Genomic DNA, 12,592 nt, shown 5'->3' on the forward strand with positions numbered 1-12,592 from the left:
TTTTGGAAAAAGGCTGCAATGAAACAAAGAGTGAAAAATTTAAAGGGGTCTGAATACTTTCCGTACCCACTGTATCAGTGGATCTCATCCTCGTGGCAGTCTTGTATTGTAAAAACTACAGTATGAATGCATGTTGTGTACTCTATATGTCTTCACGAATAAGTTCTTCTGAAAACCCTTAAATATTCTGCATTGAAAAATGTAGATGGTTAAGCGGTTTCCTCTAAAGAACTGAAACAATGGATAAAACAGTGCAAACAAACATTTTGTGTAGATCAAAATCCTTTCCTTTGTTTAAAATCTGAATAATTCAAACTACTTTAATAACTCAGTTTGATTAAAGTGTCTTTTTAAAAACAAAGTTCTCTTGTGCCTTTGTGTGAATGGTAGGCCCACTGCACTTTTATTTCCTTCATTTTCTTGATATTGTATCTTTAAATACCAATATCAGACATTTCTTTGTCTTATTTACACTACATTGAATTGCCTCTGTTTGAAGTTGCTATACAAATAAATGAGCTTTGCTTGCCTGCTTTATGAAATAATGGAAAGGGATGTCCAGTTTGTCCATCTTCTGTATAGCTGTACTCCCCATACAGTGTGAAAGGCTTGTATGCTTTCAAAATATTTTATTTTGGAAATAAATATATGAATCCCATTTTTCACTTATTCCCTTTTATGTGGAAATCAACAACATGGAAACCTCATGTCACATTTCTTATGTTTCCTGGAGACGTTTTCCATAGACAGTCAAGAGACTTTTTCATTACAAGTAGCCAGAGACGGCACTCTTCGTCATAGCTCAGGCGGGACAGAAACTCGTTGCAAAAGTACCAACTTTACTCGGTGGCAAGCTTACCTTAATTTCCACGTTGTTACAGCTTGTCAACAGCTGCACACCTTTAGCGTGACCTCTGGTAAGCTCAGGTGTCATAACACAAAACAACCACTGCGACAGGTCGTTAGAAACTTGTGATTTTCCAATTTGGCTGTAGGCTAGATAGAGGTTAGAGAAAGGCAGAATGGCTCTGTGTCTTTTGACTCTGCTGCTCCAATGTTATTGGTTTTGTGTTTGGATCACTTGCAGCAGTTGTCACATACTCCAAACCCCGACTAGCGACCTTCTGGAACTACGCCCAGGTGGAGCTCGTCCCACCGTCCCCAGCTGAGAGCCCTAAACCCGTAGAGGGAACACCGAGTCTCTTTAAGAGCTTACGGGCAGGACGCCTGGGACAAACTACAGTAAAGGTTGCGTACAAGTTTGATTACAGATTTGATTTTTGTCTTTGATTTTTTATCAAACTATGAAATGGCAAAGCCAAAATGCCAGTTTAAATTAGTTGCACACTGTATACACGAAGAACGTTATTTTACAGAATACAGTAATAACCATAGACTGTTACTACTAATACATCTGATGTGACTGAAGTTGTGCAGGCCCGATCCAATATATGGTTAGCCCCTCGGCTCAGATGTCCAGTCTTCAGTGTGTTGTATACACTAGTTGTTGGGTTGAGTTTATCTGCATATAGAAATGACTGAATAATTGGATAAGACCGAAAAAGTAAACTACGTGGGCCACATAAATAAACTACAACGGTAGGAAGATAAAATGCCATCTTACTTAGTTCAATGGAAAATCAGTGGAAAAACACTCCCAAGATAACAAAACCAAGTTATTTATGGTAAGATGTCGGGCAATGTCAAAAGTTAACAATTACACAAACATCATAAACAGGTGACATAAAATATGCGTCTGTGTGCGTGCTCATAGTGTGGTGTCTGTGACAGGTAGTGGATAATTGAATGCATGGGAAGGGACTCATTTTTGCATTCTACAATTACTCTCTCATGTTACATTGCCAGGCCTCATTAACATATACAACTATTAGAACTCATTAAAGCAATTGTCTAGATTTAAATTAGATTTTGGCTTTTTTAGGATGCCTTATGGAATTGACCCGTGGCCACTGAGGTGCTGATGTGGTTTTACTTTGGAGAGTGCACTGGCAAAGGAGGCATTATTGGATATGTCTAAATGTTGGACTGTTCTTTCTTTTTTTACACTTTAAATTGTCACATTCTCAGCAACTTGCACCAATTTTTCAAAATAAACAATGTCTATAGTCAAGAGAATTTTAGTTATTTGGTATTTCTTGAGTACTACTTTCCAGAGTTAGCTAGGTCATATTTTATTCACGAGACACAAACTTCAAAATAAAAAACAAAACCACCTTACTGTAGTAATATGGATATTTCTTTTAAATTGCAAGGGGTTTTGGAAGATTTCATGTAGGCCTACAGCTGACCGCAAAGATATGTTAGTACCGGTAATAACTTTAAAAATGGGAAATGTTGATGGATGTTACCTGAACAGAGATTGCCGATGCCAAGAAAATGTCTTCATTAAGCTGCATATTTTATAGATTTTGCTGTTATGTAATAATGGACATCTCCTCTTGCTCTCGGCTTTCCGACATTGCATTTATAACATTTCCCAAGTATCTGCGGAAAGATTTCCCCAACTCCTCTGGTTCCTCTTCCAGGTCGCAGTGAATAAGTGGCAGTCTAGCCAAATGTGAGGCTGCATCAAAAAGAATAAACATGTTATCCCAGAAATGGTAATAATAACGCAAACAACAGCTTTGGGAGGCTTAAGGTGGAAATACCTAAAGGCAGCCGTCCACCTTCGACGCTGCTGCCAGGCTTGTGGTGAGCCATGAGTAAACACTGGTTGTCCTGCAAACCTTGAGAGGAGATGAACATCGAATGCCACGTCTCTATTTCTTTGAGGTGACTTGGAACATCAGGATTAAAAATGATCACCACACCGCTGGATTCCTTTATCAGTGCAGGCCAGCATGATTCAAATCTGGATGAAGAGAACATATTGTACATCTTCATCTGAGTACTAAACAAAAACAAAAATAAAAATATTGGAAGTGTTCAATATTAACTCACTTAAAATCTCCTGAACAGTCCCAAAGTTCAACCTCACATTTTGCGTAGTCACCACTGCCTTCAGGTTGCGATTCAAATTCCAGTATCCTTGAAACAGAAGAAAACAGCTGCATTTTGTTTTTCAAACTTCAGACAATAATACCGCTCATGCAAAATAGATAAATATGACTTCAAACATCGTGTTATTGATGACAAAAAATGTAAAATGAGGCTCCAAACATTCATTCATGTTATTTCAATCTTCTCAAGGATTTGATAAGTTTGGGTGAACTGTGTATCATGAGGAAAGCAGTAAAGTTGATGAAGGGCTGGTACCTTACTCCTTGAGTAGGTCTGTATTCACCGCCAACATTTTCTGCTGCTGTTTCTGAGAGAAAATTAGCAACAACCGTTTTCCCACTCTAAAAAACAGATTATTTAAAAATAGTAAAATCCAGTACACTCAGAACATAAATAAACCATCTTTATTATGATTTCCTACTTTTGACATGTATGTTTATTTAACTGCTAATAGGCCTTCTTTAACAGCAGACATTTGGACTTTTCATAGTAGTAAAAGCACAGGTGTTACTAATTACAATGGATGCACTCTGTTTAAACGTTTAAGTTGCAGGGCTTGTGGAGGAAGGTACATTTTTACTTTTTTTTTTGTTTCTTGCAGTGGAGTAACGTTTTTTATGGCAGCCTTATTAACACAGCAGGAAATTCACAGCTGTATTTAATAACCTTAAGAAAGGCTTCCTTCCAGTTAGGTGTGGTTGTGCATGCAGTGTGACTTATTGAAACACCCAAAGGGAACAGAGGGTAGGCTACATCTCAAGTCTCTTAAATGTCGTTATTAATGTAATTAGATACACCTGTGCTTTTCCAGCAACACACAAAGGTAGAAGTATTGAAGAAATAGTACCCAAATGTACCACAAGTAAATCAATCTTAATGCAGGCAGAATTACATCATCTTGGTGTTATATGTATTGTAATATCAGATCATTATTAAGCAGCATTTTAATGTGGAGGCTGGTCGAGGTGGACATAATTTACATATTCAGACGTTAGGTAGTTTAATCCATAACAACATATCGTCGCTGTTAATATGTTTATGAAAAATTATAACCTGCAAAGCCACTCATAGCAATTATGTAGCTGGCATATAAATGTAGTGGAGTGAAAAGAATAAAGCTTAACAATTTATTTACCCAACAATTTGAGTAAATGTATTTAACACTAGTTGCATTGACGTTGCACTGCACACACACACACACACACACACACACACACACACACACACACACACACACACACATACACACATACACACATATATATATTATAAAGCTAGTCAACTTTTAAAACTACGCAGGTGCTCTTTATGATCCAACCAAGCATACATTTCTGAACATATTAGCTAGCTAACGTAATCTGTGTGTGTGTGTCTAGCCAGTTACCAGTAAAAAAATAATAACAGGCTACGCTACTGTGGGGGAAAGGCATTCACGTACCTCACTGGGTCCAATAAAGAGTATTTTTGCTTTGAACATTTCCACTCGCCGAACATTAACGCTAACGCTAACGTTGGCTAGTTAGCTTGCTAGCTGTCTAGCTAACTTCGACTGAAGAAACTCTGGCAGGACTAAGGTACGGTACTTCCCCAAAATAAGACAAATAGCCCTGCGTTTTAACTGAGTGTATATCTTAACAATGTTATGCTGGGTTTTGACTTTCACGCAACTACAAACTTAATAATCTTCGTAACTTGAGGTTAGCCAAACATGGTTTGAGAAGATAGTTTTGAGGCATAGCTAGCTAGGCTTGAGGCAGTAAACTTCCTTTTCGTTTCTATGGTTTCAACCAGTTCCTTTGCTTTTTTTGTCCATTGGCTGTTTGCAATTTAAACCAAACCTAGTTCCGCCTACTTTATCCTTGGGGGACAAATCAGCAGCAATCAAATAAGTACGTTGTACTAATGCTAACCAATCCAGTTCGACGTTGTAAGAGTGGGCACTTCAGCTTGGACTAACGTTGCTCACTTACAACCGACACAAGGTATTTACATTTTTAATGTCATTGTTTTGTTATGGATTGCTATGTTTTTTTGTTTTAGTTCTAATATCCATAATGTAACGTTAGATGTCAGAGGCTTTGCATGGTATAATCAACAAAATGCTTTCTTTCTTTAATCCAACGTGAATTTAGCAGCCACTTCCTGTTTGTTGCTATGGAGTGGGTTCAGTTAGCTTGCTTGACAACCTAATTCATACTCTCACTGTTCTTCATAATAATGGGCAAGCTAGGCTATGCAGTGTAAATAAATTAATTTTAAAAGTCATGTAAGTATGAACTCACTTCCTGTTATCTGTATTTTAGCCCTAACTTGTACTGTATGTTGTTTGTCAGTGGTAAGAGCTATGTCTCCAGAGGATGAGCTCCAAAGTCCCCCTCTTGGTTTCAGCTCTACCAGGGAGGATGTCACTCTGAGCTGTGGTGATTTAGCTAGCTCTCATGAGCTGGGGAGAAGGAGCAGAGAACGCAGCATCCTCCACACAGAAACCCCAGAGGCTGACATCAATTGGTGAGGTCTTGGTATGCATGAGCATTTAAACATACTGTAAAAGAATTACTTGCGGGGTTAAACAGCCACTCACTAGTAGCCACAGCCAAACTAATTTACTCCCTGTTTTTCATTTAGTTATAAAGACGTTGGCTATGGAAAAAGTCCTTTCCTGAAAACACTGATGGATGCAGAAGCAGCTGCCAACGCTGCTGCCATACAACTTGTGTCGTTTAAAGATGCAATGGAAGATGAATTTGCTGTATGTTTGCTGCCATTTAAGCATACATCAAGTTTGGTTCAAACATAGGCCCTCCATGTTGGGAACCCTTCATGACCCATTTATCTGACTTCTTCTCTTACGATTTAGGATTCGAGACATTTTGCCATTGATAAGCGCAGAATTGCAAGGCAAAGAGGACTTTTGCTGGAGAAGTTGGAAGATTTTAGACGAATAAATAAGTCTGTTCGACAGAAACTGAAAAAGCTCCAAGATGTAGAGGTTGGTTACAATAGTTCCACCTTGCATATTTCTCAGGATACTTATCCATAGGTCTATATTTGTTATGGTACTCTACATTAATTTACTTTTAAGTTTCTTAGAAATGTAAGACTTTTCTTAGAAATGTGTGAAAATGTGTTTTTACATATAGACTGATCATATTGATGCCAAGCACCAAACTGACATCTTATTGAAGAAGATCACACAGGCTGAGAGTGAAAATGAGGTGAGAACTTAATTTAAAGTGTAAGCGAATTAAGATTTGTGCTTAAATGGTGGAAACCTGGTTTAGGTTTAGTCTGTGAAAAGGTATATTCTTATATACTGTATTCTGGTTTGAATGGTTCAATTCGTAGGAGCTGGTCAAATAAATATTGAAGCTGTGCCACCCAACATTAGGCACTAAATGAATGTGATAACTGAAAGATATGACGTAAATGCATCTACTGTATAACACTGAATGCACTTTAATGCATGAGAACTCTGAAATTATGCAAATTCTCATCTTAAATCATCCACTTTAATTTTTCTCCTGAAGCATTTAAAAAGAGATTTGAGTGAGACAGAAAGAAAAGTTGAGGAACTGATGGATCTGCGGAGAGACGAGCAGGTAAGCACAGCAGAAGTGATCACATAGATGTGCTTGCAGACTTTAAAAATGCAATGAATGCACAGTGAATTTTGAAGCATCTGTCCAAAATTGTCATCACAGGAGAACATTAAGAGTGCAGTTCACATGACCAAGTCTGTGGAGGCGACTCGTGCTCACCTGCAGGGGCAGCTTCGCAACAAGGAAGCCGAAAACAATCGTCTGACCGTACAGCTACGGGTACAGACATCTTTATCAGCTTGTGAACTCTCTAGAAAACTGCCTTAAAGAAAATGTGTCATTTTATAGCATGTCTTTTTTTTTTTTCCTTTTCAGACTGTGGAGAGAACCCTGATCGAGCAAAAGATGGAGATTGATGATTTGAAAGGCTCCATCACCTCAATGACTGAGAAGGCAGCACAGGACAAAGAATGTCTCAAGAAAGCCACCCGAGCACAGAAATTGAGAGCTGAGAGATTTGAAGCCGCTATTGAGACATGCTACGCACAGTTGAGGGAAAAGGTATATAGTCAAAATGGCAAGGATTTGATGGTTTTAAAAATAGCGTCTTTTCTATACACCGCTGCATAGTTTACGGTCTTGCTTTGACTTTCTTTTCTCGGTTGGAAACCAGGATGCTGAGCTGGCCAACGCCCGCTTAGAAAGAGACTCCAGGAGACGGCAAAAAGAGCGAGAGAAGGATGAGAAAGACAAACTTGTAGCTCATATAGAGTTTTTAAAAAGGTTGGTCACTTCTCTTACCCAAGCAATACTCTGTCACCACACTTTTATAGTGGAATGTCAATAGAGAAGGTTCTGGGTTTGAATCCAGGTGGTTCCGGGCCTTTCTGTGTAGAGTTTTTATGTCCTCCCCATGTTTGCGTTGGTTTCCTCCGGGTGTTCCGGTTTCCCCCACCCTCAAAAAAACATGTACTAGGTTCTCCAGTCAGTGCCTATGATCAAAGCACCGGCTCAGATCTGGAGTTGGTCCCCGGCCGCTGTAAATCGCTGCCCACTGCTCCCTTTGAGGGATGGGTTAATAGCAGAGAATGAATTTTGCTACATGTATGTGTATGTGACAATAAAGCAGCTTTACTTTTATTTCACCAACTAACTTACTGATTCATTTTTTATGTGTATTTCAAAACAAGTCAAATTGTGGAGATGACAGCGAGGCTGCAGAAGGAAAAGGACGAGCTCACCGCTGCTAATGAAAGTGTGATGCAACGGCTTGAAAGACTCAGCGCTGAAAACAGAGACCTTAACGTCAATAATGCAACACTCAAGGTATAAGTTGCTAAGCTTGTGCTTGAAAACCGTTGCTGTGAAAGGTATTAAGAAAAACAAAGTTGTTACATAGATGTGTTGTCCATATTTATTCAAACAACCATTTCAGCACACTGACCAATGAACAACTGTAACGTTTGTCAGTTCTGTCGGGCTTCTTACATTTGTCCATGTTCATCATATCCTTAAAGTTTGAAAACATTCTCTCTCTGATTTTTATTTATATCACTAAAATTATTTTAATCTTTGTGTGATTACAGGTATCCATTGCTCAGTTTGAGCAGCAGCTAGCTGACTGTGAGTCCGCCCTGACAGAGGAAAAGGTTGTGTCTCAGGAGAGGAAACATCAGGCTGAACAGTGCCAAAATCAGGTAGACATCAGCTCATTAATTTGAGTTATTTTAAAGAAGTCTTAACCTTTTTTTCTTGTAGTAATTTTTTACAGCTCCAATCTGGGAGATTATGGTTCCCTTAACAGAGTTTCGCAATTGAAAAATAAAGATAATTCACTCTGTTGTCAACTAATACTTCCCATGCAAACATTTTGTTCCTAAAATGCATCTCCATAACACGCACACACACACACACACACACGTAGTGAATATTACTGGACAGCTAACATAGTACTGCTTTTTTTTATGATTCACTGGGGGGGGGGGGCTTTAGACATCGAGCTAGGGGACACAGGGGAAGCTGTTAATCCTTTCTTCCTTTTTTTCATGGCATGTCTTTTTTTTTAAATACTTTTATAACATTGTTTTCTATTTGCGTTTTGGAAAGTGCTTCACAAAAAAAGAGGATGGTCATAATGATTATACCAGCTCGTTCTAACCAGCCTTTTAATTACAGCTAAGCGTTGAATGTGCTCTGTTGAGATTGCTGAATGAACGGTTCATGAATCAATGAATCTAGTTTTCAGTTGTAGGGAAGGACACAGCAGCTTTGATCGTGCTGATCTGTATTTCTTCTAGGTTGCAGAGTTTCAAGCTGAGTTAGATGATCTGAGGACAAAATATGCAAATATTTTAAGGGAGACAGAGAAGACACGAGATGGAAAAGATACAGAAGTTGAGAAGGTAACCTTCTCTCGTCTCCATCTAAATGTTTTTCGTAAACAGTATATTGTAAATTCTGTTTACTGTTAATGTACACGCATCCTTATAAAGACCAGAATGTTTATTTTACAATACATGTGATATTTAAGATGACTAATTTCTTTCTTTTTTGTTCTATTAATAACCGGACTTTTATGCTTTTCTATTATATTCAGCTCCGGAGCACTGTCTCCTGCTTTTGAATGGCCAGTCAGTGACTTTTTTAAAATATAACATTTGTAGCCCCTGGACCTTCTAACTAGCAGACCTAAATTAATTCTTAGCAGAAAAACACTTCACCTAACAACTGCCAAATCTCACTCTAAAGACCAATCTGGGTGCATTCTGCTCGCTTAAGGCATGCACATCTGCTAGCATCTCTTAGGAGGTGTGGTTAATCTTTATGCTAATATATTGTCACCCCACTCCTTCTGCCATCCTCTGGAGCCCAGGTGAGACAGGAGCTGCAGGGGCGTGTGGACGAACTGAAGTCTCACCCTGAGTTACTGAGTGCAGCTGAGCAGAATCTCTTTGAGTGCCAGGAGAACCTGCGACGCTCGGAGAGGATGTGCTCAGAAAAGTCAGAGTCCGTTAGGCAACTGCAGGTTAAGGTGTGCAATGTGAGCTGTGGTGGTCAGAATGTAAAATTCAGCCATTTTCCATCCGTCTGACCACTAGGCGGTAGTACAACCCATGTGTCCGTCACCGCATCTTGTTTTCTGGTCCTGCTTTGAGATCGATGTTTGTGACTAAAACAATAATCTTTGACTGCAGTGGAAAAAATCCTTCCTTTCGCACCCATTTGTGAGTGTAGTTGTGCTGTGTGAGTCCATTTCAATCACCTGCATGTTTATATTAGCAATGATGATTTGGTATCTAGAAAACTGCTCATTTAGTGTTTGCCAGATTATACTATTTATAGTATTTATTACAGTTTAACATGTGATTTAAAATCCCCTTTTCTGCTCCAGTCACTTGTAACTAGTAGGTGGTTCTGAACTTTACATTTTGCATGTACAGATGCAAGTTCAGACCAAATTGTTGAGATCATCTGTGGAGATGAAGGAGTCCATCCATGAGGCCAATTTACAAATACAGGAGAAAGTGAATTTTCTCCAAAAGTAAGGCATCGTCTTGTCTCTGTTGGTTAGATGTCAAACGTTTGTTTCTCATTTGTGTGCAACAAGAAATAGCAAGTGTTTGTTTGTGGGTGTGTATGTAGGAAGATGGATGAGCTGCAGCTGGAGAACCTGGAGCTGGTACGGAAGCTTGCAGCACAGGAGGACGGTCTGAGCTACAGTGACCGGCAGCTGGAGCAGCGCTCGTCAGACTGCCGGGCCCTCAGCCGGCAGCTGGAGGCAGCTTTATCAGACGTCAAACAACAGGTACAGCTCAGAGACAGTCTAGTGGTACTCAAAGAGATCAACTAAAGATGACAAAGCAGCACCCTTAGTTGTAAGTCTAAGTTTTCCCACACTTACAGTAAAAGCTTTATTAAAGTGATCATTTTTAACATCTTCATGTAAAAACATATCTGTTCTGTCACTGTATGATATGATACATTACATTTATATTTTCTGTACTTGCGGTTAGAAAACACCAAGTTGTTGATACTGTAGGTGTATCATTTTATAGATCTGGCACACAGGAAGTTATGTGTTCCACTGTGTTGGATAATTAAAAAAATGTTTCAGGTCGACAAGGTAAAAAACAAGGCTGTTGCCAGAGAAGAGGCTCTTCAGACCAAAATCTTGGAGCTGGCAGCAGACAAGAGCAGAAAGGATAATGAGCTGAGGCTCCTTTGCCAGAGCAAGCTCACCGTAAGTATCATGCTTTTCTTGAGCATATAGTAATACTAATAATGATGATAGTAGTAATAATACATTATTAGGCGCCTTGTTAAACACCCAAAGTCAACTTACGTTAGATAAACACATAATTTAACAGCAAGACAGGCAATGACATAACATGAGAAAAATGTGACACTAGTTAAAAACCAAAATGTGGTTGTAGAAGGGGAATCATCTTATAAATGTATAATGTGTTGATGTCAGTTGAGGAAATTCACTCGTCTGTCTGTATCTTAATTTGCAGGCAGAGAAACAGTTTGAGGTGCGTCTGAAGGACCTGCAGCTCAGCCTGGACCAATCAGAGAGCAACAAGCAAAGCATTCAGAACTACATTGATTTTCTCAAAAACTCTTATAGGACAATGTTTGATGAGGGATTGCAAACATCAACTTTTGGATCATCATATTTTCTAAAATGATAATGGATTTATTTGTATTCATTTATTTAATTTTTGTGAAATGTAATACTTATATCGGCTATTTAATAAAAGGAACGGAGGCAATAATTTATTGACGCGCTAGTTAGCTAACTATAATCTGGAGAATAGACTCCCTCCCCAAAAGAACTCTTGGTGCTGCAGCGTCTTATTATTATTATTATTATTATTATTATTAAGTCTATCTACTTGTTGTTATAGCAACATGTGTGATGAGCTGTGAGTTGGTAACCTAAGATTTGCGGCTTTTCTGTTTTTTTTTTCACTTTAATTTGAAGACATTTTGGTTTTGGTAAGATAAAACAATCTTAAGATGTTACATTGGTATCTGAGTAACTGTAAAGCATGTCTTCACTATTTTCTTATGTGTCATAGTCCAAAATAATCAATCAGAAACATAAAAAGGGTTTCCAGCTGGAGAAAAGTAATACGCCACTAGGTGGAAGTGTTTTGTTAGCCAGTCTTTCTTTCTGTCAAGTATCTCATTTTACCCACAATGCACTGTGCATCAGCCTTACGTACCTGCTAAATGAGAACTATTTGACATAAAAACGTTCATTGTCTAATGGAAGTTTAAGATTAGGTCTATGTTTGTGAAACTAGCTCCAGAACAAATTGTTAGCTATATTTTGAAGCTGTACCTACACCTTAAAGCAACTGTTAATCAACACAAGTGGTGCTTGAAAACCAAATATTAGTGGGGGCATATGTCCCTGCTACGTAAACCATGTTTCCATCATAAAATATACTCCAACTTTGTTCCCAGACAAGCCTTCATCATTTTTCTATCGTGTCTGATATGATGGGAAATTTGGAGCCCCGACACTCAAAATGTTACTCTTACTGTTATCCTGCTGATCCTGAGATTAAACAGACACACTTTTCAGTTTTTGTTTTAATAAAGTCATAATATATTGAATGTGTTTGTGTTCTGACTTTCAGCTGGAATGAGATGAACGATGCAGAAAATCAATTATGTAGCTGCCAGTTCAGTTGTTAAGCTCATGCCTTCCGGGCTTCAAACATGATTACTGAAATGCATGTAACACTGGGACATTTCCAAACCACTTTAAAATCTGTTGCTGGTTTGATCTCATGCTTTTGTAATGGAACTTTTTATATTATTGAGGCGTAGAAGCACACACAAGAACACAGGTACCTGCTGCAGTATGATTTACCTAAAAACTGAACTATTTCTTGTACTGTACCCATACTGTATCTACAACTACTATACCTGAGTAAGGCTATGTGTTCTTACAGTAGACCTATTCTACCCGAGTGAGCAGTTCTCCTCTCAAGTTCATGCAGACAAAGCTCTACTGTTGA

At 38.6% G+C, this 12,592-nt stretch overlaps 2 protein-coding genes and 1 pseudogene across 3 annotated transcripts; 2 read left to right on the top strand and 1 right to left on the bottom strand.

Moving 5' to 3' along the window:
• LOC117954019 overlaps positions 1–2,134 on the top strand; it is a 6,713-nt pseudogene extending 4,579 nt beyond the window's left edge.
• A 105-nt stretch (positions 2,135–2,239) lies between these two features.
• On the bottom strand, positions 2,240–4,807 carry ift22 (intraflagellar transport 22 homolog (Chlamydomonas)). The gene is made up of 5 exons (XM_034888210.1): positions 4,460–4,807; positions 3,277–3,362; positions 2,962–3,048; positions 2,670–2,872; positions 2,240–2,584 (listed from the first exon to the last, which is right to left on the bottom strand). The coding sequence occupies exons 1-5, from the start codon at positions 4,496–4,498 to the stop codon at positions 2,436–2,438; spliced, it is 564 nt and encodes a 187-aa protein (XP_034744101.1). The 5' UTR covers positions 4,499–4,807; the 3' UTR covers positions 2,240–2,435.
• A 160-nt stretch (positions 4,808–4,967) lies between these two features.
• Positions 4,968–12,504, top strand: LOC117954421 (outer dense fiber protein 2-like). Of its 2 annotated transcripts, XM_034888206.1 has the most exons (17): positions 4,968–5,003; positions 5,355–5,529; positions 5,647–5,770; positions 5,879–6,010; positions 6,162–6,236; positions 6,549–6,620; positions 6,723–6,839; positions 6,936–7,121; positions 7,234–7,343; positions 7,751–7,886; positions 8,147–8,257; positions 8,858–8,962; positions 9,433–9,591; positions 10,001–10,101; positions 10,203–10,365; positions 10,675–10,800; positions 11,075–12,504. In XM_034888206.1, exons 2-17 carry the CDS (start codon positions 5,366–5,368, stop codon positions 11,246–11,248), a joined length of 2,055 nt encoding a protein of 684 aa, XP_034744097.1. In that variant the 5' UTR covers positions 4,968–5,003; positions 5,355–5,365; the 3' UTR covers positions 11,249–12,504. The 2 variants fall into 2 exon arrangements, with proteins under 2 accessions (XP_034744097.1, XP_034744098.1); XM_034888207.1 differs by lacking the exon at positions 4,968–5,003 and having other exon boundaries at positions 5,357–5,540.
• Positions 12,505–12,592: the final 88 nt, after the last annotated feature.

This window comes from Etheostoma cragini, chromosome 12, assembly GCF_013103735.1.
Source record: "Etheostoma cragini isolate CJK2018 chromosome 12, CSU_Ecrag_1.0, whole genome shotgun sequence".
Lineage (NCBI taxonomy): Eukaryota > Metazoa > Chordata > Actinopteri > Perciformes > Percidae > Etheostoma > Etheostoma cragini.